Below are 25,231 nucleotides of genomic sequence, written 5' to 3'. Positions count from 1 at the left end.
ATGGTGTGGCAAAGTAACTGTAAGCCTGCAGGCTTTGTCTCTTATTTCCGCGACGCTGCATCTATCGTGACCGTGGGACTTCGGCCTTGAGCTGCTGCTTCTCTTTTGTTTCCTTTTTCTTTTTTTTTCTGTTCGGAACCGGTAAGAAATGCCGAAACTTAATTACGGTTATGTTGAAGAACGCATGCGATAACATGGCGACACATTCGTCGTGAATGGGGAAGCATTCGCGATATTTTGGCGGTGCACACGCATGTCTAGATTGAAAGACCGCCATCAGAATATTTTCACTAGCAGGCAGCGGGGTATGGCACGTGTCGTTATCGAAACATGTCTGGATAAAGAAAATACCCGTTACACCAGGTAATCATGTAGCTTCTTAGGAATCAGTACCTCGGAGAAAAAAAAAAAAGAACGAATGGTGCCAATCAAACTACTCCTTTAGATATATCATGCATAGCTGTATCTCCCAGTTTAGTTACAACCCCAAAGAGTGTGGCGGCGCATCAGATAACGCCTTTTTGCATTTGAATAATTTCATATTTGAATAGAATGCTACTGTGATTCGTCGCTTCATAATAGTATAAGCTGCGCAAGCGCGGTAACGGTGGCGCTCCCCTATAAAAAATCCACGGGCATGCATTGCGCTTGCTGTCCTCAGACGCCTCAGACGCGAAGCGCATCACCTGAAACGGTAAGTCGTTGAGTTTGATTCACCACAGGCGCTTATTAGCGTTAGGAACCATAGAGCAAACTTGATGTGCGTCTGAACTATAGGGACGCGGCGAAGAGCAGAGGAAATCTCGGCAATTGAAGAATACGTCCAGAAATATGCATGAACACGTCCAGCCAATGTGCATTAGTATACTACAGCACACTTGCGAGTTGGTACTGGTTCATGCTTTAAAGGTGCAGCTATACTAATCCGATGTGAAACGAAAGGAAGACATGCGCAAAATGAAGGACGAAGCGCTGTAGTCGTCATCTTGAGTCGTATCGTATACCGTCTCAGGGCTGTAGGCTCAACTTACAAGCGTGACTCAATATGAATGCTTGCAGTATGCTTTAGGCGAAGTCTGAAATTGACGTTGTAAGCCAGAACAACTCTCGTGGTTTCTGCAGATGTGCTGCGCTTTTATGCCAGTATTTTGGCACCATGCCGTCGACTTAGGGCAAGGAATCCCGTCACTAATGCCGCCCCTGATAGTGGGCGTGTCGTACGCTCGCTGTAGCCTCGTCTTGGAGCCAATATTGATGTTATAAGTAAATAAATAAAGCAATATTTAAAATGACATAAATTACGATAATAGACCTGAGAGAATGCGAGTGAGAGCATGCATGACTTATTCATAGGCTGATCTCTCGACATAGCGGAGAAAACTGGCGGTCTCGGGTAGGGTCGCCGTAAAAATCGCACGTAAAGGAATAAACTACAACACAGTGAGGACTTGGCCTAGTCAGTACATGCTTTTAAGGGAACAGAGCGCTGTTGTGTGTTAATGCATTAAGCTGGGCTAGTTGGTATTGATTGTATGCTTCCATATTGCTAGCGAACACGCACAAAGGACGACATAGAAGTCCTTTGTGCGTGTTCGATTGCAATATGGAAGCCGTTGTGTGTCCCTCTTCTTCGTCTTGCGTCATTGCGAGCTGTGCCGCTTGCAATTATGCGCGAAGAAAGTTGCATTTAAATGGCTCACGTTTTCTTTATAACATTTCATGCGCTTACAGGTAAGTCGTATCAACAGGCTCATTAGAGAAATAAACTTCACCAACGTTCGCGTAGCGATGCACTTTCAGATGGTGAACTCGCCCACATATGTGTAATTTGAACACCTCCCCCCCCCCTACCCGTCATCACTGCCTACATTTGAAGGCGTGCCCCATCTCCATGCGGAAAGAAATCCTCACGGCGCGCTAGTCAAACTTGTGCTGCGAAGAACGACTTATATGACGGCGAGAAACCGCTTCTGTCTGAATAGTGCACCGGTAAATGTGTAGCCAGGTTATCACAGCGCGTGTCTCAGATTTGCTGCAAGACGTTATCAAATTCTTACGCCGTGTAACTGTTTTCCTGTGTTCTCAGGTTCCCAGTCTCGCATCTCGGGTTCCATCTCTAGTAACATGAAAGCATTTGTCTGGCTACTGGTGGTCCTTGCTGTCGCAATTGGTGAGTGCTACATGAAACTCGTCCTGGTGAATCCAACGACCATGCAGCTGATCTAATGTTCGTGCACAATTTCTTAGGCCTAGTAAAAAAAAAAACCAGTGGGCTCGGAAATGCGCATATGACTTTGCATGCGCTGGAAGCTTTTTCGGTGTTAAAATTGGGGAGACACTCTGGCAGTACAGTTAAGTATAAGCGCTACCATATGTAACTATAAAGGCTATAGTCGGTTACAACCTAAGATTTATACATAAGCTACGCCCGCAACCATATGGCTCTCACTCCCACAGAACATCTGCATTAATGTGTTAGAAGAAATCGTGAACGATTTGGGAGAACTACATGTACTCTGCTATGGGAGAGCAGTAAGCTAGCTGTCCCTGATTAAGGCTATTGTGAATAGGTATGCATAAAAGTGCGGTTAGGCACTGTGTTCCATCTAGTAGCACCCATTCATTTTCACGACGTAAAGCACATTTCGAATACTTTCAGGTCGTAGACCTTCACATAGACACACGTTTGTGTCGCCGGTTTTGGGTCGAAAACTTGAACATCGTGGCACACAGTCATGGATTCTCACATAGCCGCTCAAGCAAACGCAATACTTTAGGTATACGAACGACGAACCTCTTAGTATGCGTAGTAGTTGCATTTGCCGAGTAGACGTAGTTCGAGCGGAAACCAGCTGTCGCGGCTCTTTCACGGGTGAAGGGTAGTCGCACCACGGTTCTGTGGGTGGAGCTTAGATTTTACAGCGAAAGCTGTTATGAGATCATTTCACCGGCCGTTTTTGGCGCCGTAGTTGTCCGCCGCCGCCGGTGTCCGTAACCAGTATCGCCCGAAATAAGAATATGATGGAACGAGGTTCGAACCTGGGCCCTCTGCGTGGGAGCTCAGTATTCAACCTCTGAGCCATGCCGGTGCTTGAAACTGCTTTGCAAAAAGGTCCTATACAGGCTTCATATCGGGAAGGAACCACATTAGCATATGCAACATAGCGTGGTAGAAGAGTAAAATAAGCACCAAGCGTCGCACAACGCGGATTCTGTAACCAGGCGTCACACAATGCGAATTGCGCAACGAGTAGGTTGTTGAATGCTTGCAACCCATTACAAAGGGCTCTGCCATAATTCTTCGTCATCAGGCACAGCATCAACAAAGTGTGCATAATGCCTTACATGTGTTTAGCAGGTACCACGGCTCTCCGTAGAATGATGAAAAATGGCACAGTGCCTGCTGCCCTACTTCTCAAAACCTACAATGATTTATAGTGTAGTGGGTTCCTCGCAAGTGCACTTGTATTGGTTGCCAAGGAAGCCCATAAGCGCATGATCCATTTCCTCGGGGTCTCAGTAAAATTACAATGATTTATAGCGCAGTGGGTTCCTCGCAAGTGCATTTGTATTGGTTGCCAAGGAAGCATAAGCGCATGATCCATTTCCTCGGTGTCTCAGTCGTTCTTCCCCCCCCCCCCCCCGTCTCTTTCCCACGTCAACGTATGTTATACAGCATGACGGGAGAGATAGTGACCGGGGGTCACCCAATGCAAATTGCATAACTGGTGGGCCGTTTAAAGCTTCCAACCAATTACAAAGGGCTGAGCCATAATTCTTCATCGTCATCAGTCGTCGCGTCAACAAAGTGCACATAATGCCTTACAGACGCGTAGCTGGTGCCTCGCTTCTCCGCACAATGACGAATAATGGCTTAGTAGGTGCTTCCCAACTTCACAAAATTGTGATTTATGACGTAGTGGGTACCATTCTAGTGTACTTCTATTGTAGCCCCAAGAGAGCTTACAACGGGCTCTAGAAACGCCGCTCTTCCAGCTTTCGCTGTGACTGTGCTGCGATTTCAGCGCAGGCCTGGCGTTTTTTTAAACGTGACTTCTATGAGTTACAACATATATTGTGTTCAGTCAGTCAATGAACTTTATATATATTGTGTTGCGGCTGCTTGGTTTGCGAACACCCGTGTACTTAGATTTAGGTGCACGTTAAAGGGCCCCTAAACCACCCAGCAGTCGAAATTTAGTTGAGGTGAGGAAGTTGTGCTCGAGTTTACAACGAACACGTAGCCGTGAGAATTTTTCGAAACGGTGCCGTAATAGCGGAGTTACACGCGTTCGATGATCGAAACGCGACGATCGCTTCTTTCCCTCTTTCCTACGCTACCCTCTTCCAAAACCGCTTTGCCCTCCTCGCTGAGCCAGCTGAATGCCCCTCTTCATCTCGCGTGGCATACGTCACCGCTGACGTGCTGTTCGAGACAGCGTCTACTTCCGGTGGCCGCGACTCCAACGCTCCAGCTCGCCGTCAACTCTGTGTATCTGGGTGCTCGTTGACTAACCGCTGTTGCTGCCGTGCCGGCCCGTGCCCCTACGAATCGTGCCGGTATGGACCCTGTGTTGCGCGCACGCCTTCAAAGGATCGCCAACGTGATGGACCCGTACGGGGACACGCCGTGCCAGACCACCTCGGCTCGAGATTAGTTCACGAAGCTCATCAAACCGCAAGGCGTGAATGTGTAATTACGCTAGCGACTTGGCGGTTGCGTTTTAGTCTGTCCGGCATTAAAGAAAGCGTCGCGTAAAACCAAATATGTCCCAGCTGGCACCAGGTCAAGTGGCGCCAGCTATGGAGGTTAGAAACAACTAACAAACGTGTAATCTATGTCCTCCGAGCATTCGGAAGCGCCCTTCTCGATTCGCTAAGCCTACAGCATCGATTATTTGAGTATGGCTCTCCAAAACGGGGCTGAATCGGTACGAATACCTGCTGTCGAAGCTTAAGGACATGAATCTAAAGCAAATGGAAGCATCAGTTCGGAGCTTATACTTATACGCTACAGAGCACACCGCGGCCACTTGATAGATTCGAGGTGGACGACAACCGCTTTTGGCACTGCGGCCATGTTTTTCGGAGGCTGCCGGCGTAGCTTGCCGTGCAAGTTGGACTGCTGTCGCGCGTGCGGCGACGTTCTGCGGCACCGCGCCGTTGCTGCAGGCTTGCCGCTAGCGTGAGCCGGGCCGCAGATGTCGATTCGCAAGCGGCAACACGACCAAGAACAGCAAGGTGCGCGCGAACAGCTGTTTGCAGAGTAGTCGTCGGTTGTGTGCGGCTGCTTGTTTCGCGAACACCCGTCTACTTAGATTTAGGTGCACGTTGAAGAACCCCAAGTGGTCGAAATTTCCGGAGCCCTCCACTACGGAGTCTCTCATAGTCATATCGTGGTTTTGGGACGCTAAACCCCAGATAATATTATTGGTTCGTGAACCAACCCGCTTCTTGCCAGTGTTACTACAGACATGAGGGTGTACACAAATAAGGCCCCGACGGTGCCCAGATCACATGCGTATCTGAATGCGCCGTTTTCCAATAATTGATGATCTCTCGATCGTGGGCTTGTCGGCGACCAGCAGTTTGATACGGGAACCCGATAATTTATCAAGGTCACTTATAATTTCACGTCGCCACATTTCATTGTTGTCTTTCATTGTTTCACGCGTGACCGACGTTATTGCCTGTAGCAACAGAATTGTATCGCACCTAAGCACGTGGTTGGAGGTCGAATTGCTGGCATGGAGGAAGAAAGAAGTTAGGAGGGAGCATTGCGCAGTGCTATAGAAAGAATAGGCCAGCGCGCACACGCCAATCATCGCTTTCCTCCATGTCCCCGATGGGAAGGGCTCCTATTTTCTTTTCTCAAGTTGAAAGCGACTACATATCAATTATTGCTTCATAAATACACTGGGAAGCCTTTACGGAGATTAGGCCACGAGAGAGGGGCCCCATGTACGCATAACACCAGCGCTGACTATTGTTCCTTTGTACGTGCCTCTAGTGCATGCTGATTGGTGACGACTAACTGTTGCCCATGGCCACCAGTGCTCCGAATGAGCAGCTAATGCTTCGCACTCACGATTGTTCTCTTTAGGACGCCGCAATGCTTAGACATAGAAATACGCATAGGCGTGCGCCGGGTTCCTTATTAAGGGGGAGGTGGGTTAGCTCCCACCCCCCTTTAGTCGAGCTCTAATGCAAAGAAGCTTCACAGTGGATGCAATATTGGAAATGAAGCGATGACGTGCTTCCCACAACAGCTGCCTTTGTTCCCCGGGTTTGTGGGGGTAAAATGGGAAGTAAACGGCTCTTGGAATGTAACATCAGTGGTGTTCGGCCGCCATTATCGTCAAAAGCCTGCATGGCCATAGTCTTGTCCTTTAAACAATGATGGGACGGAACCGACAGAGTAAGGTATGGGGAGACTAGGCACCCCACCTCAGATGATTAGAGAGCTACCCCCCTCATGCGTACGCCTATGGAGATACGTGACTATCGGGCAACCCTAGCGGGGACTTCATTTTGGCTTCTTATTCTGCATAATGCAGCGCAGCGTGAAATCCCCGTGGAGACGTTGACGGGCCCCCAACTGCTCAGCGCACTCAGGGCGAAACAAGTATGCGACGCCATCCCGGCCGACGCGCTCGTCAACGTCACCCGCCGAGTGACGTCACACCAGTGGCCCGACGATGCGTGGTGGAGCTGGTTCGAGCTCTACGGAGGCCACATCACCTGCACGGACGGGCATCTTTGGATGGAGTGCGAATGTGTGATTCCTTGGAAGGACCAGCGCAAGGCAGTCTGCTCAGCTTATGTCTCCAGTATTCTCATGCGTTACAGCTTGCGCGTGGCTGTGAGGAACCCGAAGCACGACGACGAACCCCTGGCCTTCGTCCAAGCGGGAGACATGACTGCGGTTGCGAAAAGTGCCATGCTGGGCCTGGCGGTGATAACACGTTCTGGTGAGAATTACACTTCTTGTTGGTCGATGAACACCTGTAAAAAGGTCGAAGTCTGGGCCAGTTGGTACTGACGCTGAGGCAAAAACCAGTCAAGAAGACGCCGGACAAGGGAAAGAAGTGACGCACACAACGACTGGACTAGGAACTGTGTTTTATTAGCTGACAGCACCTCCCAGAAGAACCACGGTGCATGCGCTGATCACGAAAAAACCAATGAAGCTTTTTTTTTCTTTTTTCAAGTTTTGTTGTTTTTTTGTTTCATGGGTTTTTTCGTGATTGGCGCATGCGCCGTGGTTCTTCAGGGAGGTGCTGTCTAAAGTCCCTAGATTTGTCCTTTTTACTTAAGTACCGACAACTGCCTCCTTTCCTGGCCCTCTCTCACGCGCAGCTGGCGTCCGACGCCATTTTCTTCCTAACTTTGAAGATTTACAAAGCCATGCGCGTCTAAGTACATTAGCCACGCATCTTTCAGCGGACAATATGCTAACGCGGCGGCCTTTCTCCTCCCGTCAACCCCCTGTCATTAGTGAATGGGGGATCGCGTTTCACCAGGTACTGGAAAAGCGTTAGGAAGAACTAAAGTCCCTAGATTTTTCCCTGTTCTTTCTTAAGTACCGACAACCATTGAAGCGCCGGCGACGAATCTCATTGGCTAACGCTCGCTTTCGGCAGCCATGTTCTTCCTAACTCTTTTCCAGCACCTGGTGAAACGCGTCCCCCATTCACTAATGACAGGGGGTTGACGGGAGGAGAAAGGCGCGTCGCGGTAGCATATTGTCTGCTGAAAGGTGCGTGGCTAATGTACTTAAACGCACATGGCTTTGTAAATCTTCCAAGTTAGGAAGAAAATGGCGTCGGACGCCAGCTGCGCGTGAGAGAGGGCCGTGAAAGGAGGCAGTTGTCGGTACTTAAGGAAAAGCGAAAAATCTAGGGACTTTAGGAAGAACATGGCTACCGAAAATGAGCGTTAGCCAATGAGATTCGTCGACGGCGCTTCAATGGTTGTCGGTACTTAAGAAAGAACAGGGAAAAATCTAGGGACTTTAGTGCTGTCAGCTAATAAAGCACAGTTGCTAGTCGAGTCGTTGTGCGTGTCATTTTCCCTTGTCCGGCGTCTTCTTGGCTGGTTTTTGCCTCAACACCTGTAAACTCCGTTCGTGATGTAACAATGACGCGCACAGGTGTTTGCTTTGTTAAAATACTTGTACCGTTTATCACGTACACCTTTTCAATTTATTACCCCAGCTACGATATAATCTAAAATCGGCGAGAAGCAACGACATCAGCCACACGATAAGCTTGTCGAACAATGATCGCACAGATAAGTCTCATATTGTCTATGCATCTTTAAGCAAATGGCGTATATATATAGCAGACGGCGCTCGCACTCGAGTGTGCTACGCTGTAAACCGCTTTGCACCCTTAAGGGGGTTTCAAGTAAGCAAAACACCCTTTTGCTTAACCAAAACTTGCAAGAATTAGGGTGTACGGGTGTTTTCCTTCCCCAAAATAGCCTTTAAGACGTAATGCTCTAACTAAACACCCTTTAGGAGTTAAGGGTGTTATGGGTTATCGAAACACCTATGGCCAATACCACAGCGTGCCAGATAATTGGTACTCACTGATTAAAATGTTGTTGGATCTTAAGCTAGTTGCAAGCATAGCATAAATTTACACCTATTCTCTTAATGTTTAATGTTCATTTATACGGAACAGGAACATCTCCACCGGCACTGAACGGTGGCTTAAGATACTATGGCTGTATATACCAGATGGTCAGTGTAAGGCTGTGTAGCACGAGCGCTCCATGCATGTAGTATTTTACAATACCGTCTGTTGTGTGTGCGGTTTGGCGCGTGCGTGCACCTTCTATGCACCTTAACTCCTAAAGGTGCGTGCACCTTAAATCCTAAAGGTGCGTGCACCTTAAATCCTAAAGGGTGTTTAGTTAGAGCATTACCCCCTAAAGGCTATTTTGGGGAAGGAAAACACCCTTACACCCTAACTTCTGCAGAATTTGGTTAGGCAAAAGGGTGTTTTGCTTGCTTGAAACCCCCTTAAGGGTGCAAAGTGGTTTACAGTGCAGTGTTACTATGACGGCTTCAGTTAAGTTATCACTAAAATGCCCATAATTTTAGCAGCATAATTTACTCCAGAAACTTAAATGCATTTGAGAACAGCGATGTTTTTTACGAGTCATGTCCGGCCTTTAAATCCGCCGCGGTGGTCTGTTGGTTATGATGCTTGACTGATGAACCGAAGGTCGCGGGATCGCATCCCGGCCGCGGCGACCCAATTTCGATTGTGTCGAAATGCTAGAGACTCATATAGGTCCACGGTAAAGAAGCCCGTGTAATTGAAATTTCCTGATCCAACCACTGTACTCAGTCTCTCATAATCATATCGTTGTTTTGGGACGTAAAACCCCAATTATATGTCCGGCCTTTAAGTAGCTGATCAGCTTAGATGAGCTTAAGACCAAAAAGGGATCCCCCCCCCCCCCCCCATCGGGGCATTCGCTCAGCGAGGCAGGTATCCCTTCTGGTCATCGCATTCCTGAACTGCTTATTTTCAAGGATGTGTATGTTGCACAATGTGACGAGTGTTTCACCCGTTTCTTCCTTCCGGTATATGATGAGATAAGCAGTTCCGGCTGCTGTCGCGCTCGATTTTCCTTTCAAGCCATGTCTATTCTCTCTTTTTACGCACAAAGTTGTGTTCGTTTTTAAGAGCCCTCAAATTACTACACATTGCCGACTTACATCTCTTTTTTTCATTCGCAATAGATGGCGGCTTCCGCTACATTATACCGCTCTTGCTGGGTAAAATCAACATCGGGGAACTGACCTTCGAGAAATCTACCATCGACTGGAACGGAAAGGAGGTTGACACCACGGATGCGCTGTTTGGAGACCCAATTCGAGATGCGCTCTCTGATCTGGTCTACGACTTTATCTGGGGTCCTCTAGTCGACAGCTTGAGGAAGGCCTTCGGCGATACAAACTGGCGGTCTAGGAAAACGAATCTGGTGTGACGGCGACGCCTTTCTTATTGTCCTTTTGACTTTATCCTCTGTGACGTTCTCCGTAGCGGAAGAATAAACTCGTAATTGACGCCCCATTCAATTGCTTAACTCACATTTATTTGTCAACACAGCATCACTCACACATGTGCTGACAGAAAGCAAGAAGAGGAAAGGCAGGGAGGTGACCGAAAGTAAATAACGGTAGTAGACGAAATAACCTGGTTCGGCTTCCCGTTTAAGTATAGAACACAAGAGGCGGCCGCGGCGGTTCACTGGTTGATCATATCGTTGTCTTCACGTATAAAACCCAGCAAACATAGGACACGGTACACGGAGGCAACTCCCAACCACGACAGAAAAGCTATGCTCACGGCTGCCAGGCGGAAAAGACAGATTAGAAAAACTGGCCAACTTGAGCCAAGGACAGTAAAGGTGGCCAATAGTAGTAGTCAGGCGTTGTTACGAGTGGCGTCGTTGGCCCAGGCGGTAGCGTGGAGCTGAGCGGCGGGAGTCGTACCGCAGGTCCAGGGACGTCCAGAACAGCAGGAAGCCGAGGCAGAGAGACCGGCGTTGAGGAAAACTTAACAGACGTTTATTTACTACATCGTAGAGGTCAGGATCTTCAGAACAACATCTAGTCCGATTGATCCGTCCCGAGCAGACGCTCTGCTGCTCCTTAAATACGCTTCATTTCCAAGATAGGGAAACTCCTTAAACGGACACCAAAGGCAAATAACAATTTATGTCAGAGTGAAAGCTCAGTGTATGGCAACTTCTAAAACTGCAATATTATCGACAGCAGTGCCCTACTTACCGAGAAATTAAGCTAAATGTATCACATGATGAGCGCCACGAGTGGGACACTTTCGAAGTGATCCCGATGACGTATGAGAGTCTGCCTACAATAACTCACTAGTAATCAAACTAGCAGCAATAAAAAGAACCTTCCGTGCATCAAAACACTTAATAAAATGCTGTTTGTTTCCGTTTGATTCATGAAAAAAAAAAAAAAACCTCTGTGGCGTTGCCATGGGGAACAGCGCGCGTGGTTTAAAGGTTCCGTTTTCGCCGAACTGCGCTTCGCCCGGCGCCCTGCTTCGCTCACGCGGTTGCATCTCAGTGGTAGTTTCGGGATCGCGTACTGCCGCGTGTGTTTTGCGCACTCGTGAAAGTCGCTCTGACAGAAAGTCAGAGCTAGGTCGCGAAGCTTCGGGCGAAAAACGGTGCAGAACCTATTGCCAACGACACCAGCAAGGGGAGTTATGGGTGCTGCGATTGAAGCGCGACTATGTTTGCAGGGAACAAACACTAATAGCGAAAAACCAAGTTTTACTCAAACGTAAAGCAATCTTTATGTTTTAGAAATTACATTTATTTCCCGAACAATATTATGTAGGTGCAATGTGCCAAGAATGTACGACAATGTTTAATTCTTACGAAAAAACTTTTTCTTAGCGCCCCCTGAAGAGAGGCGCACGTCATTGTCATTCAGTGCAGCCCTTGCGGTTCATGGAAAGGCCCCTCGGGTGTTCTGGTGTTTCGCACTTGCATGCATTCTGTGAATTATTGTGGTGAGAATTTGATTTTGGTGTGCGCGAAGTTGCGAGGTGCGTTTCATCGTTAGTGAACGTGTTTGCTACGGTGTTCAACGGACAACGGCACGAGGCGGCTAACATTTCACGCCGAACGCTTTCCTCTGTACTCGCGGAAACGATGTGGTGTTCCAAGGATGCAATAGCAACACGCGTACGCCTGGCGAGCCCTTTCTTCTAGATAAGACACCGGGGCAACGGTTCGGAGTAGTGTGCTTGCTGGATTTTCATGGATCAGTATTCCTGCGGCGCGGTTTCCTTCGTGAACACGCGGTGCCTACTATATTTCCTGTTATCGTTGAGCAGATTTATCTGTCGCGCTACAATCACTACAATTCGCATGTATTGATACGTTACACGTAAGGTTCATTTATCGGAACAAAAGGCAAAACATAGTGCATGTAGTGTACGCACTTTCTGTACTTATTATGACATTTGTTGCTCATTGTGTATGGTGTGTTAAATTGCGTTATTGTGACCATTGAATAAAACTGAAATATCATTATTTTGGCGGGACCAGGCGTCATTTCTTCTCGTTAGAACTGAAGCACACATGCAATGCGCTCTTTAAGTCCCCTCCGCATGTGCGAAGCAAATAAGCAACGCTGCAAGCATGAGAGGTACGCTGTTGCCTACTTTATTCACGCTGTGGAAGATGACACGAACGCATAATAAGAGCTCAAAGAATAAAGTCTCCTGGTAAAACCGAGGCGAATTGCACGACGGTACACTTAAACACCGTTGTTTAGTGACGGGTCGATATTAGTTTAGCTAGCGTTGGCTTCAAGCGCATTCGCCAAGGGCTTGCCGTAGCGCGAGTCATTAGAGATCAGGGGCCTAAGAATAATATTTTGAGGTCAAATTTCGCGCTAGTGCCAACGTCACTTTTTTACCGGATATTGCGTCACATCCACTTTATTTTTTGTTCCGCCAGTAGTATTCCCTCCTCATACAGATGGAGCTAAGCCGCATGAGCCATAGTTTCCTAAAATCAACTAGAGGGGATTCTGGCGCTGCGATCGTTCAGCTACTATGGGAATGATGGGTAGTACACAAATTTGCCTAGTCTTCGTGCTTGCGGCTTCAAACGTACTTGTGGCTTTGTTTATTGCTGTGTTTTGGCGTTCGTTTCGGATAAACGAATAGACCATTGTGAACTTCGTGACCAGGTTTGATTTGGTGAGCCTAAAAAAGTTAACGTGGTGAAGTGGAAGTGCTGACTTTTGCTGAACTTTGTTTTGCGACAAAGCGGATGCAGGCGACGCGCAGCCAAACGGAACCGAAAGAACGAAGTTTAGACAAATTTGTATACTACCCATGATTCCCATGCTGGCTGAAGCGTCATGCGTTGCAGCTCCCATAGACATATAGCGCCAGAATTCCCTCTAGTAAGTATAGACCCTTTTCATAAATACGCCACCTGACGGTGGGCTTTTCGTCAGTTTCGCTTCGCAAAGGAGCGTGGGATAGCCAGCGCCATCGTGAGGGCATGGGAAGCGAGCCGTCAAATGCGTGAGTGCTGTGATGTTTGTGCTGGCGGCTAGTTCTCCGTGTCATACGCTGAAATCTCACCGTTTGCGTGCTTGAACGAGCTCTTAGTACTCTCCGTTGGTCTTTCTGAGGTGCTTCCGATGCACAATGAGCAACATTTTGTACCCTTCAACGGGTTGGACGAGCAGTTTGGCTCGACTGCCGCGGTTGCGGGACCGTGACCACAGCCAACTCGCGTGCGTGCCCGGACCGGGAAAAAAAGGCTCGCCGAAGCTACAAACTTCTCACCGAAGAAAAGGAAGGACGTCACTGTCGCGGAACTATGCGACCGCAACCGGCGAAAATCCTGTCTGCCGCAAGCCACACCACGCAACTATTTTCCGGACGCCGCGCGTTGGGTATATGTGTATGCAGTGGCGTAGCCAGGGAGGGTGGGGGGCACATCGGGCCCGTGCCCCCCCCCCCCCCCCGAAATATTTTTGCCATGGCACCCAGAGCACAAAATTACATCCGCTCACATCTGCCTGCCCGGCCCCCACTTCAGATCAAGGTGGTGCCCCCCCCCCCCCCGAAAAAAATTTCTGCATACGCCCCTGTTTGTATGTACTAAAAAATGTTGACACGTGGCTTACGATATGCGAGTACTGTCGCTACTAAATGAACGGTACGCAACTTGATTTTTATTTTTCTGGCTAGCCTTACGAACCCTCGAAGCATTTCTGCACAAACAATCTATCGCAATTCACCGCATGGAGGCACTCGGGAGAAGACTATTCATTCGAAAAAGCAATGCTACACATGGCGCTGTGAAATAAGCACGTCCGTTTCTGTAGCGCGTTTACAAAACGGCGGCCTTCCACACGTCCGTTTGACATCATGTACGTAGAGAGAGCACGTGCGTTTGTTCACGTTTTATCGCGTACCTTATCGCTGTTCTCGTCGTGATATCCTCGACGGTGGCACATGGGAACGCAGCACGTCTGCACCATTGCAGCACGCCGTCTGTACGAAAAACGTTGATGACAGTTCACGATTCGGCGGTGCTGAAATGTCACGCACTGGCACGTTGCCGAAGCCTGTGTCGTCTGCTGCGGTGCCCTCACAATGGCGGCGGACTGTAGTTTGCGTGCGCGGCGCTAGGGGCGCCCTTTTTCGAAAAGGGTCTATTGTAGGAAACTCTATGCTATGAGCAGCTGATGAGCAGCCATTTTCTGAACGTATGGGCTTCTATGGAAGCTTCGCTACCATTTACATTTACCTTGGTCAGAGCTTCGATGGCCGTTGTTGCTGCTGTGGGTCCCGCGACTTTCGTTCTGCTGCTACTAGTGTCGGCGGCCGCGCAGTAAAGGCGGGAAACGTTGGGCACGGCAGCAGTGACGTATGAAAGTCTGATTTCAGGCGGTATTAATGAACACTAACAGACAATAATGCCAAGGAAAGTATAGGGGATGTTATTAGTAGTAAATGTAAGGTAAATGTGAAGAAAGAAAAGTGGACGAAAAGATAACTTGCCGCGGGCAGGGACCGAACCTGCGACCTTCGAATAACGCGTCCGATGCTCTACCAACTGAGCTACCGCGGCGGTCATCCCCCCGTCCACTTTATGGGGTATATATGTAGCAGGACTGAAAGTTGGGCTAGTTGCTGATACATAATGGGCAAAAAACAGCGCGCAGACGGACGGGACGAAGAAAGGGATACACAGAACAAGCGCTGCTCAGAACACAGAACAGCGCTTGTTCTGTGTACCCCTTTCTTCGTCCCGTCCGTCTGCGCGTAGCCAGTAGCCAGGGTGGCGAGTATGGAACACTCTTTTTTCCTGCCTGTTGGCGACCCTTGCAACATACAGCCGGCATTTCTCGCATACTGGAGAAGCCGGCGCGTAGCTGCCACCTTTCAGCCGAAGCACCCAGTTGAAGGAAAGACGGCAGCTGTAGGTGACAAACCCGTTCTCCGCAATGAGGGGGGGGGGTCCAAGAAGCGGGAAGCTGGCCCAGGACCCTCACATCTGCTTTGTAACAGCTACTACTGGCGCAGGACCCTTTCGTCTGCTTTGTAACAGCGTGTGTAAAAACAAGCTCGACGTTTTTATTTAAGTGACAAATTGCGAAAGCCTTTCGGCGAAAATGTAAAAATTTACGGCATGAACACTTCGAAATCAGAATTACTGAGATTTCAACATAAATTGCTCGCTCTAGCAATCATTTCGTGCGGGATGACGAAATATTTGCATTGTTCCAAATACGACTGTTCACGCATCTTGCATGGTTTGTTAAAACGACTAGAAGTAACGACAATAAAAGTGAGCATACGGCATAACTTAGCTGAAAAAAATTTCACCATCTCCCGCTAAAGGGGACCATGAGGCGATGCGAAGCCGGAGCTAAATAAAAAAATTACACCATCTCCCGCTAAAGGGGACCATGAGGCGATGCGAAGCCGGAGCACTTGCACGATCGCGTTCCGTTGGCGTTCGTTGGGCATGCTACCGACCAAGGAGGTTAAAAAAAATTTGCTGGAGTGGCGATTATTGCGCAAGAGTGAAGCCGTGCCCACCAAAAGATGGCGGCTGCGGCCACCATCTTAGTAGGGGCACGATAAATCATCGGCGTTTGGCGAAAGAAAGCGAGCGTTTTCCACGCACGCCAGACGAGTTTAATATGGCAACTTTTACGGGTCAGATACTGCTCCAAGCGTGTCTTTGTGTTACTAGTTTTCATCAGTAAGACTCAAAGTCATGGCAAATTTTATTGGAGATCAATCGCCAATACTCCACTCGACGGGTTACTTTTGTCGGCAACAACTATCTTTTACTTTATAATTAACGTAGTACTTATACTAACAGATCAAAGCCATTTGATCTCTTAGTAGGTACCACCAGAAAAGGGCATGTTTCCGAGCTCTTTGGTGGGCAAAAGCTGGCTTCACTTGTGCTGGCAAGGCATTGCGAGAGCTTCCACTCCAGAACTTTTTTTTAACCTCCTTGCTACCGACCTCGCGTCGTGGAACGCGAAGAGGGACGCTACGCGCGTCGTATCTTCCATCTAGCCTGGCCGTTAATTCTCACAGGGCGAGCGGGGAACGCGGTCGACAGGCGGGCGAGAGGGGGGCAGGGTAGGAGAGGAGGGAGAAGGGGAGGGGACACGCATGCGCTCGAGCTCATCGCGGCGTTGCGCAGGAGGGAATTTCGGCATGTCTAGCCCGCGTTTCAGAGGAAGAGTGGAGAGGGGTATGGGAGAGGGAGACGGGAGAGGGAAAGTGGGGAGTGGAAGGGGAGAGTGGAGAGGGGAATGGGAGAGGGGGAGGGGAGAGGGAAAGTGGAGAGGGGAAGTGGGAGAGGGAAAGTGGAGAGGGGAATGGGATAGGGTGAGTGGAGAGGAGGTGTGTGGAGAGGGTATGCGCATGCGCAGTAAGGGTGGTCACGCCGCACACCACCACCACCACCACCACCGGATTGAGCTCCGCCTTAAGATACTTCGCATCTAAAAAAGGTGCGGCCTGCCGAGTGGGTGCGTTTTCAAAAACGTTGGTTTTCAATGGGGGAACGCGTGACATGCAGTGTTTTGAGACGCTACCGCGGGGGCGCCGCACATCGGTAAACCACGGCTGCTAGTAAGCGAACGCTCGGGGCGTTGTCTCGGGCGAGCGCAAGCAAACGCTCTTGCTGAAAATCAGCAGCCGTACGCTTGCTTACGAGGTAGAAAAGGTGCGGGATTTTGTTGCGTTGGCTCTATCATTGAGTGCTTAATGTGATTGGACGTTTCACCATAACTGCCATGCCCAAGACTTGTCGCCGTGGTGGAGGTCGGTAACTGCGAAGAAGTCGCACATTCACTTCGTTCACTTCAAGCAGTAGGACTTCAAGGTAGAGCGCAAGATACTGCGACCGACAGCCGTGGTGCCGTGCCGACAATATTTTCATATTTTCCAGCTTACAAGCTAGCCGCGCCCTCATTGAAAGGTAGACCACTTGTTCGCGTTTTGTCTACTCCTTCCATATCGAACAGAAAATATTAACTAGATGAGTGCCAAAGCTCAAGAAAAGAAGTCAATCCCTTGCGTGCAGAAGTTGCTGAAACAAAAAGCGTGGTGAGTGGAATGACGCCGAACGCGGAAAGATTCTCTGGACTGGACGGCCGCCTACACAGCCCTGCCGTGGAAGACCGCGTTAAAACGCGATAGTTAAAACCCAATAAACCTCCAGTTCGGTGTGCGACGCTGTGTGTCTTTCCGCCATTTCTTGTTTGCGTTTTTCATCTGCACTGTTTCTTCAAGACGAGAGTACGCGCCAACTCGCGCAACTTGCCATTTTGGTACAATATGTAGGCAAGACGTTTGCATTTACTGTGTTTCAGTAATGTAGGTCAATGGTAACAACTCATGTTTGAAACGGGCGTCATTTAAAAATGGCACTTATTAGTGCAATGCAAAGCAGATATACCATATGCAGCTTTTCTGGACACCGGCGACCTAGTTCGCGTGAACGACACCACGTGGCGTATCGACCTTAAAGAATTCAAAAGTCCCGCCATGACGTATGCAGTGACGCGGTACTAAATAAAAGAGAATCTAAAGAAACAGTACACACGCCCCGAGACTGTCGCTTCACCTCGGTGCGCAGAAAAGAGAGCGCTGTTTGTCGGCGTTATCTCGACGGCGACGACTGGCAATGAATTGGCAGTTTTTCTAGACGTGCCATGCCAAATGTCTGGCCGTTATAGAGGCACCCGCGATGCATGAAGAGAATCATGTTTTTATTTGTTTGTTTAGTTTCTTGCGCTGCCGTACCGGTGGTATTTTGGAGCAGCATGCTGCTTTCCGAGTTTCTTTTTTCAGCTAGCGGGAACCATTATGCTTGGGTACGAACAGGATATTGTGGTTGCATAATAAACCGAATTTCCTTTGGTGTACCACTTGGGTGACGCTCGTTTGCACCTTGCGTTACCTCAAGTTAGAACTGGATAAGTTTGAGAACGCTAGGAATGAGAGCAAAAAAAAGGAAGTTAAAGATAGTTTTTATTTGTTTTCATTTAGTTCTTATTTAAATGTGGCTGCCACCGCAAGCTTGACGCCGTCTAAGCAGGTGTGCAAAAATGATACAGTCGTTGAACGATGATCTTGTACACCGGAAAATGTGAACTTGGTTAGTTTTTTTGTTAGGAATGAACGTATAGTAGAACATATACGACTGACGTGTTGTGTAATAATCTCTAGATCTGTCGTCTATCCCGCTAAAAAAGGCACTTATCTATCCTAATTGCATTTCTTCTTTTTCTTTCTTTTTTTTACCTTTTTTTGCTGGAGGTGATTGTCTTGAATCCTGTTGGCGCAGATAGACCAATAGGTTACTCTAATGGGCTGCGAGTTCTCCTGAAGCTCTCCTTTCATGTTCTGTAGGCGCAGTCTCTTTCAACTTCGCACTACAGCAAGCACAAAGTCGATCATGAATCACCTACTGGCCCAATCGTCCACTTTGATCAGCACAAAGAAATTCAGAAGAGCGAATTTTGGCATTTTTGCGCTGACAACAACGATTGTTAATGCAGCATAATATAGTAAATATTCCTACAATCTCTCAAAATCACTTTTTTATTCTCTATCACTCCTGATGTAGAATACAAAATGCATTTGACTTGCTCAACAACGGGTCACAAGACACACCAGAGAAAAGCGAACCCTTTAATTCCCCCTTCTTTCGTTCACTCAGCATATGAAAATTTCTTCAGTTGTAAGTGGAGCTCCTACTGTTGCCACGAAGATGTGCAGGCGTTCCAAAGGAAATCTTAAGCCTTTCTTTCCTGAAGGTTCCCTTAAGAGAACGATGGTGTTTATGCGCACAGGAATTTTGATTAGTAGTTTTTCGCTCGTAGCAATGACTGAAAAATACCAGTCTTCAGCCAGATAAAGCCTAGCGAAATCTGCTTTTTCCCTTAATATCTACTGCTTTTCAAGCAGTTAGTCTTCTTCCTCTGAAAGCCCAACGGAAACTGACCCATGTCGAATAGAATTATTACAGCTCCGCTCGAGGGTCTTCAAAACCGGAGTTTTTTTTTTTTTTTTTTTTGCACTTCATGATGCAAAATATCAGCCGCGTATTGAATCCTGGAATCTTCTGGCTTGATAGGAATGTCAAAGCTGCGAAGACATTCCTGGTTGGGATTCTTTTTTGGCTCAAACGCGTAGGCCCACCTTGAAAGTTCCTTCCACTGTATCGGGTAGGTTTGTCTCTATTGTAGATAAGGAAATCATAGTAAAATAGATAGTAAGAAATATATAATTCAATATTAAATTTTACTGCAACATAAAACTTGCAATAGAAATACGCGCGAAAGCGACTAATAAAAATTAATAATATTTCAGAAGACACGATAACTGGCATGTAGCCTCGACTTTAATAATAGGGATATCTGCACACAGGTGTGAAGTCTGGTTAATGCGCATCGAGAGCACAGTGCTATCATAGATGCACGCGTTTTAGAAAACACCCTCTAGACATGGTATTCCCTCTCAGCTTTGTCTGAGTAGAAAGAGCTCAAAGAATTGAATTCCTGTCAATCTGATAACATGTCATTTTTTTTTATTAGAGTAGGCCCTAAATCTGCCCTAAATGGTGGCTCTGCGCTGTACAACCATTTAGGGCAGATTTTGTAGTGACGCGGAAATTACCTCCTTGATAGTGAGAAAGTTCAAATATGTATACACAATAACCTTCTCAATATTTACTTATGGACAAATATTTAGGATCGTGGAACATGAGGTGAGCATGAGTGAGGTCACGCCTTTTTAGAGTAAATACTTACTCTATCACTATATATATTCGCGATGTGCTTTTTTAAAGGGACTGACAACCGACCGAAATTTGTCACAAGACCCTGGCTGTGAATTACAGTCACATAAACTAGCTTTTTTTTTTCACCATATGATTAGGATTTGTATTGTTGAATTGCGCTTTGAAAGTCACAACGGCATGTCGCGTTGCCTGACGGGCAAGCCTTCGTAGTGCACGAATGAGATGTGCAGAATGCTGTACGCAGTCCGCTGCTATTTACTAAAGAAAAAAAATGCGTTTAAAAATAATCCGCACGGTATTAGGCATTCTCGATTTATTCTGTGCTTATAAAAGAGTAAAAGGAGTTGACGTTGAGAGGTGGCGTTGCCTTCGCGACTACTAGTGAACGTATGTCGAGCAACGGCGCATGCGCGCGGCGCTGTCTACATTGAATGAACTTCCAGGCAGCACACAGCAAAAACCGGAAAAAATGCATTCCATAACGTTTGGGCTGTGGCATGGGCTTCGCAAGACACTGACCTACGTAGCCGGTGTCAGGGCTATATATATATATATATATATATATATATATATATATATATATATATATATATATATATATATATATATATATATATATATATTAGGTGTGTGCGAATATCAAAATTTCCGAATACGAATCGAATACGAATATCCACCTTCGAATATCGAATATAAAAGAGAAAATGCCTCCACAGTTACAATATTTTATTTAAAATGTAGCTATTTGAAAAAAAAAAACATTATCAGCCTGACTGGCAACACAACATACACTGCTATCTCCAGAACACAATGTCCAGGCTAGCACAATGCACATCACAACGCAAGCAAATATCACGGCACAATGAAAGTAATGACTAGATGTTATCATGAAGAAATATGAGTTGCTCCACATGATCAGGCAGCAGGCGCTCCCTTCTAACAGAGACCCCCCCCCCCCTGCCACTGAAAAGGCACGCTCGCTTGGAACAGAAGTGGCTGGTATAGGGAGGTACATGGGGCAAAGCTTTGCCAGACTGGGGTATCTGAAGGTGCCTACAGTCCGCCACCAGTCATGTGGGTCACTGTCTTTCTTCAGAAGTGGTCCCGCATAATAAACGAGTGGTAGTGCGGCACGTTACGGCCGCATAATATTGAAAATGTACGGTTACATGATCGCCAACAGCGCTGCACGTCGGAGATGCACCGGCAATAAATCATACGTATTGGGGCACTCGTCGCAGGCAGATATCGTGCCTCCGTGTACTTACGATGTTTATCGCTCCTCTGGGCAACGTTTTTAGCTATACGAACGCAGCAGAAATGTGGAAGACGAGTTATTTTATGCATGATAATCGAATCGCATATTCGAATTTTTCGAATATTCGAAGTTATCGAATATTCGAAAATTTTCGAATACACGATTTTCGAATCGAATACGAATATTTTGAATGTAATATTTGACGAATATTCGAAACTTTCGAATATTCGCACACCCCTAATATATGTATATATATAGTGCATTACCGACACGTTAGTCATAAACCTGAGGCGAACAAGCAAGGCGAGCTTGATCTGTTCATTAGTTTGATGAACTGTAATTGGGCTTGGCTCGGGAACACAGTGCGGAGGGCAATCTAGTGAGCGTCGAATACTTGGCTCATTGAATCGGTAAGCAGAACTGTACAGCGAAAAAGCGCTTGTTAGTTTTGAAGGCTTCTTCCTCGCTGTTTTCATTCACTCTGTTGTACATTGCTACTAACATGGGTACCTGTTAAGGGAAAGTCATCAGTAAAGACAACATGCATGTGTCCATGCCTGGACTTCCCTCTTATTACTCTTTCAACGGCGTGAAGTGGCGTTGCGGCAACAAAGTCCAGTGTGTAATCGGCTAATATTCCCTATGAAATTACCTATGCTTTTCAGGAAAGCAGCGTACACTAAAGAACGTGTTGAAAGGGTGTCGTTTCGCCTCACAAAAAGTCCTGATATCGTGCATGCCTCTCGATTGCATTATCGCCGCGCGCCCGGCACTTCCAGGTCACAAATGGCATGTGCGTTATGAGCGTGAGACAGCATTCTTTCATAGGAAAGTGGCGAGTGCCAAGAATTCAAGAAAGGAAACGCAAGTCAGCAGCAAAGCAGCCGGTTGAAGATCTCTCCGTCGTTGCTATGGCAACGGCGCGCGCGGCCGCGCTCGCTTCCGAGTCTGCTTGCCTACCGTTCCAGCCGCCGGCCTGCGCCATTCAGCGGGGGCGGGGGGGGGGGGGTAAGGCAGGGGGCACTTGCTGAAGGCCTTGACAGTTTGAGAGAAACACCTATTTTCATTATTCTTGTCGGTAAAACACCGCCTCCGTCAAACTTTTGGGAGGGGAGGCGGGCCCTTGGGGCATATCCCCTAGCTACGGGCCTGGCCTCTGGACTCCTAGGTGGCCCCGGTCGGTCTACGAAACTTCTTCCGAAGTACCACGGTCCGTACCGTGTGGTCTAGCAAGCCTCGTACTTCATATACGTCGTCAAGTCGCTTGAGACTTATTTTAATCAAACAATGTCGAGGCATGAGATTGTGCATATGGACCTGCTAAAGCCTCACTGTCGCTGTGCAGCTGTCCGTAATTAGCCAGGATGGCTCTTTTTTGGAGGCGAAGTAAATGTAATGCAAAAGAGCAGCACTGCTTGCAGAAGCAGAGAACGCTGCTCCCGTAGAAAAAAAGGCGACGATTCAACAATACAAGCTTTGCGTTGGTTCTACTATTACTGGTTACGTTTCTACGGCGTCTCTAATAGTAGAGCACGTCTTTAAAACGCTTCATTATATTACAAATGGCTGCCCTCATGCTTGCCTTGGTTTCGTTTTTTATTGCCTTCTTATGGTTAACTAAAATCTGGGTTTCTTTTCTTCGTTATTAAGTAATGGGTTGCGTGGTAATAAAAAATAAAACATTAGAAGTTTACTTGCTCCATTTCCAAAAGGGAAACCGAAACTGCAACAAATATCTTGGTTGCAATGCTCCAGTGAAAAAATAAGCAATTAAATCCTCAGCAGCGTTGTACTAGTAATAATAATTGCTGGAGTTCTACGTGCCCAAACCATAATATGTTTATGAGGCGTGCCATAGAGGAGGGCTGCGGAAATTTCGACCACTTCAGGTTCGTAACGTGCATCTAAAACCAAGTACACGAGCCTTTAGCATTTTCGCCTTGTTCAAAAATGCTGGAGCCGCCGTCAAACCTCTGCCCTTTGGGTCAGCAGCCGAGCACCGTAACCGCTGTACCACCGCGGCAAACATAAGCAATTCTGAGACAAAAAAAAAAGAAGAAAAAACCGCATTGGGATTCGAATCAAGGCCCCAGCGATTGCGCGCAAACATCCAGCACGGATGATCAACCCATTCAGCCACAGTGCGCGGCGGCTAGCCCGTGATGCGATAGCTATTATAAATATACTACGGTCAAACTCTCCTTGCAATGCTCCTTGCAAATGTCCCCACCTTGCAAAGAGCAGGAACGGAATGCAAAAGTGAAAACAGCTGCTTTCTGTTTGCAAAAATGCCCTGTAGATCATAATTCGACGTTTCACAGCGCAAGGAACGAGGACGACATTGGAAAACACACACAGCGCAGAACTTACAACTGACTACATTTTCAAACTTACAGCAAAACATATGCGCGCTTCACCAGGAAAGAAAAAAGCATAGAGCAAATGAAGCATACAAAAAATTCCAGAAAAAATTGTAGAAGCCCAAACAATTTTGAAACGTGATAAAAAGTGCACGAGTGCAGCTTCGCTTGCTCTTTCTAGCAACGAAAGTGAATTTCTCGTGATCGTAAAATACATGTGATATCGATGATGGGTTGTTGTTTACTGCAACTACAATTTTTTGTACAGCAGGCCTGCAATTGTCGCGTGACCAAAATCACGTAACATCGCACATATACTTATGTGACTACAATCACGCAACAACTAGCCACGTGACTAAAAATCACGTAAAATCAAGTAATTAGTCTCGCCACTAAAATCCCGTAACGTCACGTAACTATTGACGTGACGTGTTGGCGCCAAAAACTTCGGAACAACCAGGTGGCGCGGGGCAACCTCAGCGTCTGCACTGGACTCTAATAAACATGTACTTTCTCTCTCACGTGACTAAAATCCCATCACGTAACTACTAGTGACGCGACATTTCCCCTTCAAAACCACGCAACAATGCGTAGTCTGGGGAACCGACCGAAACCTGAGAAGAATAGATTATCCAAGCCTAGCCATATCCTATAATATTATACTAGCAAAAACTTTGCACCTCTAGCAATAGCTTGGTATTACTAGCAAAACTTTAGAAGAAGCTAGGTCGAACGCTAGCTCCGCTTTCGGTTCCAGCCTTGCGCAACCAGTACATGCGGCGCACATTTTCATTTACAGATGTTTAAAATGGCATCTTATTGCGGTACGTTGAGGTGGGCTGCGAGTGCGTGCGAAAAGCTGCTGAATCACAGGATTTTCGTTTTGTAACTGGGAGCACCAGTCCCTGGACATCCCGAAAGCTTTGATCCACACACGTCATATCACACGGACCTATCCGTTGCAGCGCACAGTGCTTTGTGATGTTAAAGGAGAAGGCATGCTGGTTTTTTTCTGTTCACGTAGGGCGATAGATATGACAAGAGATGAATAAAAATCCCAGTTTCACCGCAAGGACGATGCAATGAGTGCGATAGCAACAAATGAAATAAAGCTGGCAGCTAACTCTTCTAGATCCGGCCTCGCGTAACTCAACAAAATGGTGCTGTAAGAGAACACAACCACTCCAGGTAGGAAAGGGGATTTCGCACAGTCTCTTCGAGTTGAGAGCGCAGCATATAGAAGGGTATATGAGCAGTCCGCTGATGTTTGTCGAGATAGCGATTTTGATTTCATTTAAGTTAGGGCGAAATAATTGCACTGCTGTTTGAAAAAGAACAAATAATTTTTCCTATTCTTTGACTGGCTTAATTATCTGTTGGCTTCATTAGTAGTGTCTAACAAAAAAAAGAACCCCTCGAAAAATTCCCCTTCGTTCGTTAAGATTACGACAGACACTTTCGTTAGCCCTAAAGTAAAAAGCAACTGCAAAAACGTCTAACTTTGTCATTTAATTACTATGCCTCGCTTGTCTAAGCTTCGTTCGCTTCCTTTACGTTGCTGAATTGTAAGTACCTGAGAAGATCGTAACGACATCATTGAGAAGGGAGAAATAAGTTTCCACCACAATACGCGTACAAAAGTTCGAAAGAGCTTTGCTCACCATGACTTGATCGGGCGTTCTGTTCCTTAGGACGTTTATAAAAGAATAAGTAAGAATTACAAATGTAGATCTGAACGATGTGA

General features: G+C 47.1%; 1 protein-coding gene across 1 annotated transcript; it reads left to right on the top strand.

Annotated features, from left to right (window-relative positions):
- The first annotated feature begins 2,072 nt into the window (after positions 1-2,072).
- LOC119377145 (uncharacterized) lies at positions 2,073-10,005 on the top strand. The gene is made up of 3 exons (XM_037646733.2): positions 2,073-2,170; positions 6,558-6,971; positions 9,758-10,005. The coding sequence occupies exons 1-3, from the start codon at positions 2,125-2,127 to the stop codon at positions 10,003-10,005; spliced, it is 708 nt and encodes a 235-aa protein (XP_037502661.1). The 5' UTR covers positions 2,073-2,124.
- The last annotated feature ends 15,226 nt before the right edge of the window (positions 10,006-25,231 follow it).

The sequence above is a fragment of the Rhipicephalus sanguineus genome, unplaced genomic scaffold, assembly GCF_013339695.2.
Source record: "Rhipicephalus sanguineus isolate Rsan-2018 unplaced genomic scaffold, BIME_Rsan_1.4 Seq3664, whole genome shotgun sequence".
NCBI classification, from domain to species: Eukaryota; Metazoa; Arthropoda; class Arachnida; order Ixodida; family Ixodidae; genus Rhipicephalus; species Rhipicephalus sanguineus.
This window is presented reverse-complemented; position numbering and strand designations above follow the sequence as displayed.